Source organism: Rhinoderma darwinii, chromosome 5 (assembly GCF_050947455.1).
Source record: "Rhinoderma darwinii isolate aRhiDar2 chromosome 5, aRhiDar2.hap1, whole genome shotgun sequence".
Classification (NCBI taxonomy): Eukaryota; Metazoa; Chordata; class Amphibia; order Anura; family Rhinodermatidae; genus Rhinoderma; species Rhinoderma darwinii.
The window spans coordinates 307,755,458-307,773,547 of NC_134691.1; the positions used below are offsets into that span (position 1 = coordinate 307,755,458).

The window sequence follows — 18,090 nt, forward strand, 5'->3', positions numbered from 1 at the left end:
AATAAAAATCCTTTTAGAAAAAAATTACTTATTTTTGCATCGCCGCATTCCAAGAGCCGTAATTTTATTATTTTTCCGTCAATGTGGCCGTATGGGGGCTTGATTTTTGCGGGCCAATGTGTAGTTTTCATTAGTACTATTTTGGGTTAGGCTATGTTCACACAGAGTATTTTGGGGGAGGAATATCTGCCTCAAAATTCCGTTTGGAACTTTGAGGCAGATATTCCTCTCCCTGCACGCCGATTTTCGCGACAATTATCGCGCCGTTTTTCGCCCGCGGCCATTGAGCGCCGCGGGCATAAAACAGCGAGAAATACGCTTTCTCCTGCCTCCCATTGAAGTCAATGGGAGGTCGGAGGCGGAAGCGCCCGAAGATAGGGCATGTCGCTTCTTTTTCCCGCGAGGCAGTTTTACTGCTCGCGGGAAAAAGACGCAGACGCCTCCCATTGAAATCAATGGGAGGCGTTCTCGGGCCGTTTCTGCCGAGTCTTGCGACGCGGTTTCCGCGTCAAAAAACTTGGCAAAATACCCCGTGTGAACATAGCCTTACATAGGACTTATAGATAAATTTTTATTAAATTTTTTATGGGGGGAATGGGAGAAAAGAGAATTTTGCCGTTGTTTTTTGCATTTTTTTTGTACGCCGTTCATTCAGCGGTTTCATTAATGTGTTCATTTTATTGGTCAAGTTGTTACGATCGCGGGGATACCATATATGTGTATGTGTTATTTGTTTTGACACTTTTACTAAATAAATCCCCTTTTTGGGCAAAAAAAGTAGTTTTATTTGATTTTCACTGTAATTTTTTTTTTTGTTTCTTTAACAAACTTTATTTAACTGATTGACATTTTTTTTTTTAGTCCCACCAGGGGACTTCACTATGCGATCTGCCGATCGCATATATAATGCTTTGGTATACTTACTATACCAAAGCATTATTGCCTGTCAGTGTAAAACTGACAGGCAATCTATTAGGTCGTGCCTCCGGCATCGCCTAACAGGCATTTGCTAAAGGCAGACCTGGGGGTCTTTGTTAGACCCCCGGCTGCCATGGAAACCCGACGGCGACCCGCGATTTCTTTGCGGGGGAGCCGATGGGGTGACAGAGGGAGCTCCCTCCCTCTGTCAAACACATTAGATGTCGCTGTCACTATTGACAGCGGCATTTAATGGGTTAAACTGCCGGAATCTGAGCGCGCTTCGAATCCGGCAGTTGCTCCAGGAGCCAGGCTGTGTATAACAGCCGTGCTCCTGCCGCTGATCGAGTGGGTACAGTGACAGTACCCGCGCCATCACAGGACGGATATATCCGTCCTCCTGCGCGAACTAGCAGCTGCTGTGGACGGATATATCCGTCCTTCGGCGTTAAGAGGTTAAGTATGTGTAGCCATGGCAACCATTACATTTCTCGCTTCTATTAGAGGTCTGTAAGGCAAATTAGGAATACATTTTATAATAACGGGCTTTATGACTAAAGTTTATAACCCTTTTTACATTAGATCTCTGCATCAGAAGAGAACAATTCTGCTAATAACATCATACAAGCAAATTGTTTTTATGCAGTTCTCCAATGTTTCCTTTAACATGGCTACATAAGAGAACTGCGTTCTGTCTAGTGGAGGACCTGAGGTGGCGGTTTTCTTTGATGGTCCCTGTGTCATGCACTGACCCCCCCCCCCCCCCTACCAGGCCCTGCACTGGGCATTACTCAGCATATCCGTTTTTTATGTTTCATGTAATTGTTTATCCTGCATATACTCTTCAGACGATAGATTTTGGGGCTGAAAAATCTGTGTCAGAAATCCTCAGATTTAGGGATTTCCAGTTTTATGGCCCAAAAATCTGCATCAAGTGACATGAAAAAAAAAACCAAACACAACAATTCATTGTTTGAACAGTAACATGAATTTCCCATTGAAATCAATGGGAGGTGGATTTCACGCAGAATCAAGGAGAAAAAAAACTCAGTGTGAACAAGGCCTTAGAGATGTTAATTATGTCTTCCGCAGTTTTGACCATGTAAAGCATTATTTACTTTTGTGTTACTCTTTCCATAGTCTGTGTTGCTGTTTCTGCCGTCAAAAATAAAGAAACGTGACGATGACATTATAAGTCCCTTCCCCCTTTTAAGTCAACCTGGACTTCTCGCTGTTCTACTGGACCAAACGTATAGCACCAAAGATCCCTGGGGTCTGAAATACAGAATTAGGGCCGTTCTCACACATGTGGCGTTTGTTGTGTTGTGGTGAAGCTTTGAGACGCAGCACAACATGCGACTGCTGAGTGGAACCTCTGACAAAACTGCATGTTTTACATGCACATTTATTGCAATCGCTGCTTCAATTTTTTGTTAAAAAAGCAGCGCTAGAAAATGTTTCTAGAACCGCTTCTATTGAGAACCCTGATTATGTCCATAGCGACAAAACAATGACCGATAGGACATGCTGCAGGTTTATATATGGTTTACAGATGACGAACAAGGTTATGATTTTACTTGGTCGGGCACAACGCACCATGTTTCGTAAAGGCTTCTAGAAGGATTTTGTCTGTTCAGATCACTGCCGCCAATTCCTTCTACACAACACTAGATGAGCTCTCCTGACCTGTCTATTTTAACGAATACGAATCACTATTCTACAGCATCTTTTCTTAGAACTCTGCAATGTGCCATTCCTCTGTTATTCCTCCTAGAAACGTATGACTAAATTGACAGCTGGATGTTACCATTCTCCTTGTTAGGGGGGCTGTCCCCACGCAAGCTGAGACTGTGCGATTGGACATTGTCAGTCTGTGTAGGGAGGACACACCCCCAACTGGTAACACCCAGTTGTCCATTTATAATTTTGTAGGAGGAATAACAGAGGAACGGTACACTGCAGAGTTCTAAGAGAAGAAGCTGCAGAATCTGTATTTACCAAGACTTGTCTGGAGAGCTGACTGGGCCTCTTTTAGTCATTTAGATAGGGATTGACTATATTTAATCTTCCAGCAATCATGTCCCTTACATTCTGCGTTTTCTATTATCGTCTTTCATAGTCTGAATTGACACACCGATTATAACTACCGTACATAACGAAATGATCTACATACCATTTTCTTAGTAACATTATCCTCTCATATGCATGTTGTCTTGTGAAGGTTTCTTACAGTGACTATGTAAATATCGTTTACTTCTCTTTTCCAATGCAGAGCATGAAGAAGAAAAGCTCCAACAAGCAGGAGATGGGTAAATACCTGCGATTCATTGTGTCCCGTATGAAGGAGAGGGTAGGTTTTACTTCTAGAGTAAGCTGATTCCCCCCGTGTCGTCTCAAGCACATGGTAATCACTTCTTGCAGGAGCAGTCGCTATTCTCATATGCATGTGTTTTTTATACTTTACTTTCCTCACTTCTTTATAGTGATCACTCCGGTTTATTTCCTTACAATGTCTTGCAGAATTTCAGTAAAGAATAATTCTATAATATTCATGTCAAATCTGTCAAGTTTATTTTATTATTATTTTACGGTTTTGTTTAAGGTCTTTGGCCATTTCAGAATATGCATTCAGTATGATTATGATAAAAGGATAAGGGCAGTGCGCAGCGGTGGCTGCTTTACTTCATAACTAATTATACTAATTGCTTGGTGTTCATTAGACCTGAAAGCATGATAAAAATCACTAGCTGAATAGAGACACTTAGGCCTTCCAGAATGATTCATTATTCGTGTAGAGAAAGACAAAGCTATACAAGTCATGTAGTAAGGCAGAGCTGACATTTTATTATGAGAAAATCAGTTTTTATTAATTTATCCATTAGTATAAAAGTGTGGAATCAATACTGTAGCCTTCAATGTCTCCTTGACAGAGAGCACAAATTCTTCCTGTCATTCTTACCGCAATTTGTCAGAGGACCTGCCACCTCTCCTGACATGTCTGTTTTAGTAAATACTTGTATTCCCAATAATATAACAAATATGGAGCATTTTTTCTTAGACCTGAATGTTGTGCCATTCCTCTGTTTATTCCTCCTAGAAATGTATTGATAAATTGACAGCTGGGTGTTACCAGTTGGGGGTGTGCCCCTACACAGTCTGACACTGTCCAATCAGTGCTGACACAGTAAGACTGTAGAGACACGCCCATTTCTTTGACAAGGGGAATGTTACCACCTAGTTGTCAATTTATTTATACATTTCTAGGAGGAATGGCACAACAGAAATCTAAGAGAATGAATTGTTATTTCATGGAACTACAAGTACTCACTAAAATAGACGACAGGAGAGATCACGGGTCCGCTTTAGCACGGTCGGACAAGATCAAGCTTTGATAATGTGAGTTCAGAAACGTTTCACTTAAAAGGCTTGTCTCACTGAGACAACCTCTTTCCATTCCCATATAGGACATATGGACATCGTAGAGGGGGATCCTCGCTCAGGACACCCTTCTATTAGACAGAGCGGAGAGCCGCTGCAAACAAGACCGTCCATGTATTATTCATGGATAAGAGTTAGTGAGGACAATATATCTTTTTTCAGTGACCTATTCTTCTGCAGTGCAGCAATATATTTTGTCTCTTTATGATTTGCTTAATAATTTCTGATTATTAGTAGAGGTGACCCTTTAACCCCTACCCGCACCAGGACGTAACTGTACGTCGTTGCGGGAAGTTACTTCCCGCACGAGGACGTACAGTTACTGAGTTAATCCCGGTGCACACTGTCGGCGACAGTGTGCACCGGGAACCAGGAGGTCAGCTGTCGCCGACAGCTGACACTCCCCTCTTGCCGGCCAGCGGTCCTTTGCCGCTGATTTCGGCGCATTAACCCCTTAAATTCGGCGATCGGGTGCAATCGCCGAATTTTAGGGGTTTCTAACATATCGGCAGACCCCCGTCCGAAATCGCGGGGTCTGCCGATAGTTAGTATGGCAAACGGAAGCCAAACAATGGCTTCCGGGTCTGCCATGGACAGAAGCCCATCAGGACCAACCTTCGGCTGGTCCTGATAGGCTTCCTGTCAGAGTGACAGAAAGTCACTGTGCCGTTCCCGATGCACACTGTCGGCGACAGTGTGCATCGGGAACTTGGAGATCAGCTGTCCCCGACAGCTGACACTCTCCAGTGTTGCCGATCAGCGGCTCATCGCCGCTGATTTCGGCAATTAACCCGTTACATGCGGGGCTCGATTGCGATCTCCGCATGTAGCGGGTTTGTAGCGCATCAGCAGCCCCCATGCAATCGTGGGGGCTTCTGATGCTTGTGATGGCACCCGGGGGCCAGACAACGGCCCCCAGGTCTGCCATGTATGTCAGCCTATGAGGATCAGCCTTTGCTGATCCTCGTAGACCAACTGTCAGAGTGACTGTGGCGTCACACTGACAGTTGGAATACATTACACTACCTAGGTAATGTAATGTATTCCAGCAGCGATCAGAGCTGCAGGTCAAAAAAAGAAAGTGTAAAAAGTAAAAGAAAAGTTAATAAACAAAAATATAAAGTGTAAAAAGTTAAAAAAAGTTAATAAAAATGTTTTATAAAAGTGTAAAAATAAAAGGTTTTGTTTTCCTATAATAAGTCATTTATTATAGGGAAAAAATGAAAACGTTAAAAAAAAAAGTACACATATTTGGTATCGCCGCGTTCGTAACGACCCAATCTATGAAACTATAATGTTAATTTTTCCGCACGGTGAACGCCGCAAACAAAATAAACGGAAAACTGTCAGCATCGCTATTTTTTGGTCACCACCCCTCCCAAGATATAGAATAAAAAGTGATCAAAAAGTCGCATTTACCCCAAAATGGTACCAATAAAAACTACAACCCGTCCCGCAAAAAACAAGACCTCCCACAGCTTTTTTGACGAAAAAATAAAAACGTTACGGCTCAAAATAGCGTGTCCCAGAAAATAAATTATTTTATAGAAACTTAATTTTATTGTGCAAACGCTGCAAAACGTAAAAAAATCTATACACATATGGTATCGCCATAATCGTACCGACCGGCAGAATAAATTAAAACGTAATTTATTGCGCACGGTGAACGCTGTAATAAATAAAGAATTTAAAGCGCCAAAATCGCTGTTTTTTGGTCACCTTAGCTCTAAAAAAGATCCTGACGGGCCAAAATCTCACTATACCCCTAGAAAAATTCCTTGAGGGGTGTAGATTCCAAAATGGGGTCACTTTTGGGGGGTTTACACTGTTTTGGTCCCTCCGGGGCGTTGCAAACCCGACATGGCACTGAAAACCAATCCAGCAAAATCTGCGCTCCAAAATCCAAAAGGCGCTCCTTCCCTCCTGAGCCCTGCTGTGGGTCCAAACATCAGTTTACGACCACATATGGGGTATTGCCGTAATCGGGAGAAATTGCTTTACAAATTTTGGGGTGCTTTTTCTCCTTTATTCCTTGTAAAAATGAAAAAATTCTATGTTTCCACAGAAAAATAGGTGATTTTCATCTTCACAGACTAATTCCACTAAATTCTGCAAAAAAACTGTGGGGTCAATATGCTATCTATACCCCTAGAAAAATGCCTTGAGGGGTGTAGTTTCCAAAATGGGGTCACTTTGGAGGGGTTTCGGCTGTTTAGGTACCACAAGACCGCCTCAAACCTGACATGGTGCCTAAAATATATTCCTAAAAAAAGGAGGCCCCGAAATCCACTAGCTGCTCCTTTGCTTCTGAGGCCTGTGTTTCAGTCCATTAGGACACTAGGGCCACATGTTGGATATTTCTAAAATCTGCAGAATCTGGGCAATAAATATTGAGTTGCGTTTCCCTGGTAAAACCTTCTGTGTTACAGATTTTTTTTTATTACAAATGAATTTCGGCAAAAAAAATGAAATTTGTAAATTTCACCTCTACTTTGCCTTAATTCCTGTGAAACGCCTAAAGGGTTAAAATATTTTCTGAATGTGGTTTTGAATACCTTGAGGGGTGCAGTTTTCAAAATGGGGTGATTTATGGGGACTTTCTAATATATAAGGCCCTCAAAGCCACTTCAGAACTGAACTGGTCCCTGAAAAAATAGCCTTTTGAAATTTTATTGAAAATATGAGAAATTGCTGCTAAAGTTCTAAGCCTCGTAACGTCCTAGAAAAATAAAAGTACGTGAAAAAAAATGATGCAAACATAAAGTAGACATATAGGGGATGTTAACTAGTAACTATTTTGTGTGGTATTACTATCTGTTTCACAAGCAAATACATTTAAATTTAGAAAAATGCAAATTTTTGCAAATTTTTGCTAAAATTTGAAGTTTTTCACAAATAAATATTGAATTTATCGACCAAATTTTTTCACTAACATAAAGTACAATATGTCACGAGAAAACAATCTCAGAATCGCTTGGATAGGTAAAAGCATTCCGGAGTTATTACCACATAAAGTGACACATGTCAGATTTGAAAAAATAGGCTGTGTCCTGAAGGCCAAAACAGGCTGTGTCCTAAAGGGGTTAAACTGCATTTGCTTCCAGCTATGGTTTAACCTGTTATCATAGACGGGGTAAATGTGCTGCACTTATTGTTAGCCATTTTGTGCTTGCAAAATGGACACCAGTACCGGGCACAAGGAGCCTAATATAATGTCCACTTTTACTTTCTAATGTTCTCTATGTCTGACTAAAACATCTCAACATAGCCTAAAAGGGTTCTCCACTATTGCCGTTACCTGATGTGCATTTGACATAAACAATTGTATCTTTCTAGGTTACATCCATGGAAAGTACACACACCAAGGCAGAGGGACCGCAATATTCTCTATGCAGGTCCATAAATAACTATCCAAAGTATCCTAGAGAAATCTAATTGTTTTCTTTATCCGCACATCAGGAAGCTGTTACAATGGAGAAACCTTTATCAGCTCTCATGTTCGTGTAAATGCCACTTATGATCCCCATGAAAACATCCAAGTATTCCTAGAGTTTATATTTCTGTAGAACATTGGGCGTCTACAATTGGCCTAATACCTCTTATTAGCTACGTGTGTTATTGTAGGCTTGCTTGTCAATTGTATGTTCTGCTCAGCAGAAAGGCAACACTTAGACCCAATAAATAGAAATGGTAGTTGATGCTAAACTGTTAAACGCTGTTTGTCTGTGCTAGGGCTCCTCGGATGTCTAATATGTTTTTTTTTTTGCAATTTCCCAAAGGGAAACATTAAAGTGGTGGCAATGCTATGATTTTATCGTAACTCCCAGTTGTCACTGTGGAGCCCTAGCCTTATACTATATAACTTATTGATTGTATAATAGCGGCCAGACTGCCGAATCCTATTTGCATATGTAAAAATGAGCTCTTAAAATAAAACCCTTTACTTTTTTAGGCCATTGAACTGAATAAGAAAGGAAAGGATAGTAAACACCCCATGTACAGACGGTTGGTGCACACAGCCATCGATGTTTCCACTATTAATGAGGTATATATATCTATATAAATGGTCAGCAAATCCCGTAAGTTCATAACTACACAGGAGACAGCACAGTAATCCACGTCTACCTGCCCCCTCAGACAAGACATGTAGTATTAAGTCCATAAACTAAGAATATTATTAAGCATATGACTGTAAAATGTACGTGTGAATAACAACCATCACATGAAACATTGTGGTCGTGGGATGGTTGTGATAACCCACGATTTTACTGTGACCAAAAGTTGCTGCGGAGCCTTAAAAAGAACTGAATGGAAAAGATGTCGTTCGCTCTTAGGCTAGGGGTAAGTTGCTAAACAATTGTAGCGCCACTTATCTTCAACTGGTGTTGCGCTACTAAAGTCAGAGTGTAGCACTTGCCTTTCTTATTTGAGCTGTCAACTTCCCAATCCTGTCACACGAGTTGCAACAGATTGGACTATTGCAGGTACATTCAGTTGCATTTTAAAGGAGTTGTCCAGTCCCTTAAAATTGATGGCCTATCGGCAGGATAGGCCATCAATATTTGATCGGTCAGGGTCCAACTGCCGGGACCTCCGCCGATAAGCTGTTTTGAAGGGGCCGCAGCGCTTGTACGAGCGCTGCTTCCCGTTCATTCCCCTTACTGCTCACACTTTGAATCGCCGACACAACAGTAGCAGCGGTTCACAGTATCACAGCCATTCACTTCTATGGGAGAAGGTTGTAATACTGTGAACCGCCGCCACTGCTGTGTCAGCGATTCACAGTGTGAGCAGTGACCGGAATGAAGGGGAAGCAGCGCTCGTACAAGCACTCTGGCCCCTTCAAAACCGCTAACTGGCGGCTGTCCTGAGGATAGGCCATCAATTTTTAGGGACTGGACAACCCCTTTAAGTTTTTTTGGATAGTCCCTTGACCGCGCGACTCTTGAGCCCTGCTTCAGAAACGGACATAAGTCGCTGCCTAGCTCAGACTGCCATCACCGTTGTTTATACTCTCCACGGTTACTTGAAGATAACTTGGGATGCAGAAGAGAGCAAGTTTGGCTCCTGGTGGTTACTAAAACCATTCTTCAAAGTACCCCAGCAGGTCATGTCTTGAGGATTCACACCGAGAAATGTCATGTACTAATTACTGATAGAGTGAATAATTAAGAAAATCCACAATACAAGACCTGTTAGGGTTCCAGGGCGCCTGGGTTCGAGAAACACTATAATTTACCATATAGCAAAGTAACCAAGAAATGTTCTCTGAAACTGGAATTAAGTCTACAAGTTTCTTATCTACCAAGTTCAAGTTATGTGAGCTACTACTTTAGGTCGTGTCCAGGAGGCCATGCGGCGGGAAGCAAAATTTACCTGCGGCTCTGTACTACAGCGCTGCAGGGCCGGTGCGTCAGGTCATGGGTTGGAGGTATTAGAACGAATGCTTTCAGGGGAGAATACCTCCATAATACGGCATGATGGAGCATCTGTATAACATGGAGCTGTAATATGACCTTGTGCATGATGGCTAAGACTAAACAGGAACTGACTGCTATTATTTCTGGAAATAGGAGGCATTAGTGTAAGTACTTCCAGTGACAAAATATTCCTCACACACTCATATATACATCAGCTTTAAGATGTTTTACCGTATGATGGATACAATACACCCTTCCATTGCAGCCCTTTTCTTAATATAGTCCTTGCTTTACAGTCCTCCTTACAATTGTTATAGTGATGTTTAAGGCTCCTGGGATTAATAGGTATAATAAAAGGTCTGCTTCAATTTCCCTTTTTTTACTTTACAAGGAAATTACTTCAGTTTTCTCCCCTGCCAATCTCTAACCTGACTAGTTTGTTTCATTTTTCTTCCCCAGAAAGTAACTGAAGGAAAGTATAAGAATTACGAAGAGTTCAAAGCCGACGCTCAGCTTCTTCTGCACAACACCATTATTTTTTATGGCGGTAATGATTTTTATTTTTTATCCTAGCTAGAGCTAATATCTACTTGAAAATGGCACGTTTTTAGGATGTTACTGAAAAATTTAAGACCAGGGCTTTGCTGCCACCTCTGCCTCTCTATGGGACGTGAGAGTGTCTCATTTACAGATGGATCCAATGCAGTGCAGCTGTGATACAGCCAATTTGCAGTGCACTTCAATATGACGAGCAGAACAACCATAGTAACATATATGGATCGCTGGTTCATGACGGCAATAAAAAAAGAGTGGCCATTTCAAAGAAAGATTTGAAAGAAAATGAATGCAATGGCCGACGGCAGACTTCTGTTTGCCGTAAATGTGATCGGCCAGGTTGAAAAATGCGTGCTTACATGTGTATGGCATGAATGTCCAATCATTTGCCACTTTGCACTTGCCACGTGGAATCGTTTATTTTTTAACCCCTTACTGACCAGCCTATTTTAGACCTTAATGACCAAGCTATTTTTTACGTTTTTCCATCGTCGCATTCCAAGAGCTATAACGTTTTTATTTTTGCGTCGACATAGCTGTATAAGGTCTTGTTTTTTGCGGGATAAGTTGTATTTTTTAATAGCACCGTTTTGAGGTACATATTATTTATTGATTAACTTTTTTGGGAGAGGAATAGAAAAAAATCTGAAATTTCGCCACTCTTTTTTTGCCTCCTAAATCTACGCCGTTTTACCGTGTGGTATAAATAACACAATAAGTTTATTCAGCGGGTTGTTATGATTGCAACGATACCAAATTTGTATCGTTTTCGTATGTTTTACTACTTTTACACAGTAAAAACGCTTTTTTTTCAAAATTATTTGATTTTGTCTCTCCATATTTGAAGAGCCGTATCGTTTTTATTTTTTCGCCGATGCGGTTGTATGAGGGCTTTTTTTTGCGTCAAGACGTAGTTTTTATTGGTACCATTTTGGAGTAGAAGCGACTTTTTGATCACTTTTTATCACATTTTTTTAAAGTCAGGATTCACAGAAAACAGCAATTTTTCAGTCGTTTTTTATTTAATTTTTTACGGCATTCACCGTGCGGCGATACCAAATATGTGTAACTTTTTTACTTTATTTTGTAAGGGGAAAAAGTGGGTTTTTCATTTTTGTATTACTGTTTAAAACGGACAGGCATCTGCTAGGTCATGCCTCCGGCGTGATCTAGCAGGCATTCACTACAGGCAGACCTGTAGGCCCCCGGCTGCCATCGGAGACACAGACACTTGGCGATCTTATCGCCGGGTGTCTTATGAGAGGGAGCTCCCTCCCTCTCTCCAAAGCCACTCAGATGCGGTGCTCGCTATTGAGCACCACATCTGAAGGGTTAAACGGGTGACATCGATACTTATATCGATCTCACCCGGCAGAGCAAGGACGCCCCCAGCCCTCAGCTACCTCTGGAAGCTGAGAGCAGGGAGATTTGACAGCTCCCTGCTCTGTTTACTTTATTCTGATGCAGCGCCGTAAAAAGGCATATGCATCAGAATAAAGCCCGTTAGTGGCCGCCGTGAAAAGGCGTATTGGCGGTCACTAACAGGTTAAACTGACTCTCTGATCGGAGAGTTTAGTCTCTTCTGTTGCTGGTGGGATCATTTAGACACATTGCGGCTGATTATTTCTATGCACTTTAGGCAAATCAGTCTTGATGTCCTCCCACAGTCCGTACAGATTACTGTACAGTAAATTAGTTACCAAGATTAGCAGGTGTACAAACCAACCAGAAGAACACATTCAATCCTCCATAAACCTAATATTTATCCTGAAATGAAATTGCTGCCTTGCTCAATGGCTTTTAAAGAGCTGTACATATGAATTGCACGCTCGGGAATTAGAAGGCAGGACTCTTTAATTTTAGATGACACTCTTGGGTAAATTAGATTAGATATAATCCATTAGCTAGGGCAACGCTTGCTGCAATGTTAAAGCTGTAGGCAAGATAATCCAATATTTTTATAGGTCGTCCTAGCTGCCCAGTAGCATCACATTCTGCCAGTGCCACCAGGATGACCCACCATCGTTTCAGGCCACCCCAGGCCAGGAGCAAATCATTGCAGTTACAGAGCTGCCCGTGAAGCCCAGAGTCATGGCCTTGCGGGCATTTGTGAAACTACATTTTATGCTTTCATATTGTTTGCATTTCAATTTTAAAGCTGAAAAAGTGCCGTGCCTGTTGGAAGCAATTTTATGGCTTTATAATATAATGTTACAGACATGATCTTGGGATAAGACATTGGTTAACACGTGCTGTGTTGTAATTATCACAGATGACAGTGAGCAGGCTGATGTGGCAAAGGTTCTCTACACGGACACTTGTCATGAGGTAAGCGGAGCAATGCCCGGGTCATTCAGGATGATAGAATGCACATGATAAAGTCAGTACCTACCATTCTCATTTATGCATCTGACTTCCCACTGATTATAGAAGTATATAGCATCAAATCTTTGGCTTCCTTTACTGCCTTTGTGACTATACAATGCATTAAGTTGCTTGAAATAAGAAGTGCCATCCCAAGATCTACCAATCTTCGTGGTAAAATTCATTGGAATTACAAATTTGCTAGAGACCCGTCTTTATGAGTCAAGTCTTGTTGCTAGTTCTTTGCAGACCACAGTAAGGACACATTCTGGTATTGTTCTTCACCATATATAATATTTGCTCATGTTTGAGAGGATTATTAACCAATATAAACTGCAGTGTCTTTAGTTGTAACTGTCTAATTGATAGTCCGTCTCTTCTTGAGGACATTGGTAAATGCACTGAGGGGTCTCTGCACTGTGTTCTGCATTAGGAAACTTTAGTGGTGTTTAGGGTCGCACTGGGGTCCTGCTTTTGAATCCGACCAAGAACAACACATGCATGAAGTTTGTATGTTCTCCCTGTGCTTACGTGGGTTTTGTACGGATTCTCCATTTTCCCCATACACTCTAAAAACATAGGTGAATTGGCTACCTACGAAATTGGCCTGATTGTGCATGTGTCTGACACAGGTAAATTAGATTATGAGCCCCATATGGGGACACGTACTGATGGAAGTGATCATTTCTGTAAACCACGCCAGAATATGTTGGCTCTATATAAGCAACAGAAAATAACCTAAATGAGAATATGTTGTGAATGGTCATTACAATAAAACATTCCTTTGGTATGTTTCCATTCAGGCCTATGAAAGGGGTATTCCCACGTTTAGCATTTTTCGCCTATCCACTGGATAGGTGGAAAATGTTAGATCGGTGGCAGTCCAATTGTTGGAATAACCACTGATTGGGGGACTCCGTTCCTGATAGCTGCAAAACAGCAGCTAGGAGGAGTTTAAATGGAGCCACAGCTGGGCATGTGCCCTGCCACTCCGATCAAAGTTTGCGGCACTGAAGGAAATAGCCGAGCGCTCAGCTGTTCCCGTAGGTGTCATAGACTTAGAATTGAGCGACAGGGCACATGCCCCCCCCCCTCCCCCAGCTGCAAGACGGCAGCTAGGAGAAGTTTGAATGGAGCAGAGGCCGTGCATGCGCAGACCCTCTCCATTCAAAGTCTGTGGGGCTGACGGAAACAGCCGAACACGCACTCGGCTGTTTCAGTCAGCCTTATAGACATTGAGTGGAGTGACTCTGCGCATGCCCGGCCATCTCTCCATTCAAACTCCTCCTAGCCACCCTCTTACGCCTTGGGGGACCAGTGTGCCCTGTCCTGGTGATCGGTGGGTGTCCCAGCAGTCGGACCCGCACCGATCTAGCATTTTTCACCTAAGGCCAGAATACCCCTTTAAGGACAGGTCTCACCCTACTTTCCTTCATGTTTTGGTTACTTTATAATCATGCAGACCATTGACACTGAAGTTGTTGTATTTTTGGGTAACTGAAGGACAGCTTATTGAGGCTTTTAAAATAACTTGACATAGTGATTTTTATTCTTAAATGGAGTCTGCTATCAAATTGTCACCTCCCAGTCTGCTAATACGGCTATATAGGGAAGAATGATAGTTTTTCAAATATACCTATGTTGCTCCAGTCAGCCCATCGTGAACCATAAAGAAGTGCTTTTATTCCACCGGACGCTGTATGCACAAGAGCACTGAAGCGTTCAGCAATCCAGGTATTGTCCTTCATTCGAAGCAAAAACCTGGTAGAATGCAGGACACTTCCTGGATTGCAGGACTCTTTAGTGCCCATTTGTGTACGGACTCCTTTATAAGTCATTGGGCGTTGGTGCTTTCCATCATTAGACAGATCCGCACTGTATTGTTTCTGTTCTAAGCGGGAAAACCACGGTGCAGATGTGAACAGAGCCTAATCCGATGTTTATTATGGTTAACTCTTGCGCTTGTTCCTTGTACTAGTCTTGTTAACCCCAGTATGTCTTTTTTAAAGAAAACCTTAATTTATTCTTTCTAACGAGTGTTTTATAACTTGTATTCTCTTCTTTCAGTTGGATGAGCTGCAGTTATGCAAAAATTGCTTTTATTTGTCAAATGCTCGGCCTGACAATTGGTTCTGCTATCCATGTGTACGTATGTAAATCAACTCGTTGCTTGAGTGAAGGAAATGTGAAAACTATTTTATTTACTCAAAATAGCAGAAATAATTGATGTACTGTATGTGCCCGCACTCTATTCACTTGTGGCAGAAAAGTTTAGCCGTTAAAGTGACCACAAATCTGTGGTTAATTGCACATGTATTATGTCGATTTTGCCATTATGTAAAAAAACAAAAAAAACCATGTGCTCTAAAATCTGTACAGATGTTTTTTGGGTTTGATCACCGTGTGCGCATGTTTTCTTTTATTGTACCATACATTGTCGCAGAATCCACACCAGAAATCCCCAACAAATATGCCACGTGTGAAAACATTTTTAAATGGGTTGTATCATTGAGACAACTCCTGTTCATATGTCTATTAGAGACATCATAGAGGGTACTCCCCCCGCTGCAGGGGAAATTAATGATTGGATGAGGCTTCCTCCGATTAAAACAGCTGATCACTACGGGTGCGGCTTCTCTAAACCCTGGCGCTCAGCTGATTGCCGGGCCAGCTTAACGAATAAGGTTCAAATTATTATTTTATAGTTTTTCTCTTTAATATGAACCGAAAAAATAGTTCTTTATGTAAAGTTGCGGACACTTTTATTTTTTGATTTTCTAGTTTGTATGTGGTTTTTGTTTTTTTTTTTGTTTTTGTTTTTTTACTGACCAATGGCATTTTTGTTAGCAGATCTAATTATAAACTTAATTTTGTTACAGATCCCTAATCATGAGCTGGTCTGGGCCAAGATGAAGGGATTTGGCTTCTGGCCTGCTAAAATCATGCAGAAAGAAGACAATCAAGTGGATGTTCGTTTCTTTGGCCATCATCATCAAAGGTACCAAAATAATTACAGAAGGGTCAATTTGCATTAATATAAAATAAAAACCCGTTCATATATAGTGTAAAATGAGAGCAACCAGAATGTATAATAACAGATGTTGTTCAAATGTAGACGTTTTAATTTGTGAATCTGACAACACGGAGGTCATTTCTTTATGGTTCACAATTGACCTGTTTTCTACAACAGTAAATGCTATTAGACTACATAAGTAAAATATCAGTAAATGGCCCGTTTTATTATCTATTCCTTACACACATTGGTTGTGGTAACAAGCAATGATGTATCAAAGATTATGTCTAATATTATTCAGGCTACGGATAAATCACAGATCTTGAGCATAGACCTCTAATAAAGCAATGTTTCTTCCTTGCATCAAAAAAGTTTTTTCCAGGCTTTAAACATTGATGGTCTAACCTTAGCATAGGCCATCGATGTTTGATTGGTGGAGGTCCAACTCCCGGGATCCCCACGTGGCAGGGTGAAGGGGTTCTTCATTGATTGCACAGTCACGGCTCCTGTACCTGGTACATACAAATGTGGCTGTGCTCTGTACTACAGCTAGGTCCCATTCACTTAAATAGGACTGAGCTGCAGCACCAAGCACAGCTGCCCATACAGACATTCCTCTGTGCTTGTGTAAACAATGCAGGGGCCACAACTTCATAGATTCAAAGCAGTAAACTTTAACATGTTGGCCCCAACTTTTAGTAGCAAGTGAGATACTTGGCGAAGACTTGCCTTCCTCCTATGACATGTGTGTGTATCTATAGAGGGTTAGAAAATGGAAAAAAATAGGACTGTATTGCTATTGTTTGTACCCCATTATAAGTTCAGTGCTTTATGACAAAAATTGAGGTCTACTACCCAGTGATCGATTGGTAAAACTGCCATTCTAAAACAGGGCTTGGATTCCATCAGAGAATATTCAGGAAATTACTGTTAATGTACATAAGCTCCATGTAAAACGCAGCATGGGCTGGAAAAAAGCTTGTGATGAAATGCAGCTGCACCAACGCTTCCTACGTGAAGGCCGGTTCTGGAAATCCAAAGGAGAAGATAAGGGGGAGGAAGAAGCAGAATCAAGTATCTCATCTACTAGTAATGAACAGGCAAGTGGGTTGCAATAAGAACATTTATGGTACAGTATTTTAACAATAGTGTCAACAAGACCTTCGAGAGAATATAGCAGCAGTTAGTCATACAGTATTTATTGGGGTGCATTGACTGGTTAGTACAGTTACTGCCAGTGTGGTATGGACAATTTGTACTTTTAATTTCTACTTATTAGACTTAGTGTAGCCGTTGTTTAATTTTTTTTTCCCCATAAACTAATAGTATAAGCGAATATAAAAAACTTTGTAATATATCTTATTAGAGAAAAATGCCTCCCTCCCTTCCTGGCTCATGCACTGACCCATCACTTTCAATTCACTGCTAAAATCTGTATTCAGTGATGCAGAGATGAAAAAAAGATTCATCTTACTGAATCACAGCTGCTACCCATAGAAGTCTTAGGAGAGAGGAGGAGGAGGAAGATACACCGAGACACCGCTGCTGCTTCTAGTAATGGTTCTATCTCGCCCCAGTGCTGGATTCACAGCTACACGGCTAATTACTGCTGTGTAATCTCCATACTGCTTCTAGTAAGTGCTTTACTGTCAGTCAGTTGATAATACTTATTCATCACTGCCTCAGTGAAGATGGATTTTACCAGTGAATTGTGAGTTAGTAATCAGTGCATGAGGCAAGGGGGCAAAAGAGAGGAGTCTGATAAGTGAAAAAAGACGCATTTTTATCTGTAATAAGATATATTTCTAAGTTTCTTATATCTGCATGTACTATTGATTCATGGGCAAAAAAAAAAATGAAACTATGGTTACACTTTAATTGTCTTTAGAGGTTATACACTGTGCTTTTATCCAACTAAAAAAATTTGGGAGGGGCATTGTGAGCATAGTCGTGTCTGTCAACTGCTCCCAGCCAAAGTATTTAGTCTCTCAGAGGCACTTTAATACTACTTTTTTTTCTATATTACCCCCAGAGATTAGCTGTAATTTGTGGGGTAACCCACCAGCAAGGTGTTGTATTCCCCTGCAGCATCACCACTGGAGAAATAAAGAATTACATGGCCTGTCTGTTTCATGCATGGACAAGAGAAAGAGAGAAACTTTCCGCTCTGGCTAATAGATGAGGATTTTAACAAGTCTTCTCTATCAAATTTAGAATTCCCTTGTAAGATATTGCAGAATGGGTTTTCTAAGACTTTGTTCACATCTTTGTTTACACTTTACGTTGAGGGCCCTGTTGAGGTTTCCGTCGCTTTCTGTTCACAGCATGCAGCACTGCTCTTGAAGTTAAAATGACGGAACACCAATAGAGCCAACTATAATT

The 18,090-nt window shown here is 41.3% G+C and overlaps 1 protein-coding gene across 2 annotated transcripts in view; it reads left to right on the top strand.

Annotated features, from left to right (window-relative positions):
- Positions 1–18,090, top strand: part of ZMYND11 (zinc finger MYND-type containing 11) — a 69,750-nt gene that overhangs the window by 39,401 nt on the left and 12,259 nt on the right. For both annotated transcript variants that reach the window (XM_075827412.1, XM_075827413.1), the window contains 7 exons: positions 3,191–3,268; positions 8,309–8,401; positions 10,236–10,323; positions 12,604–12,659; positions 14,763–14,840; positions 15,575–15,693; positions 16,601–16,808. In XM_075827412.1, coding sequence (XP_075683527.1) covers positions 3,191–3,268; positions 8,309–8,401; positions 10,236–10,323; positions 12,604–12,659; positions 14,763–14,840; positions 15,575–15,693; positions 16,601–16,808 — 720 coding nt within the window. The remainder of the gene's footprint in view (positions 1–3,190; positions 3,269–8,308; positions 8,402–10,235; positions 10,324–12,603; positions 12,660–14,762; positions 14,841–15,574; positions 15,694–16,600; positions 16,809–18,090) is intronic.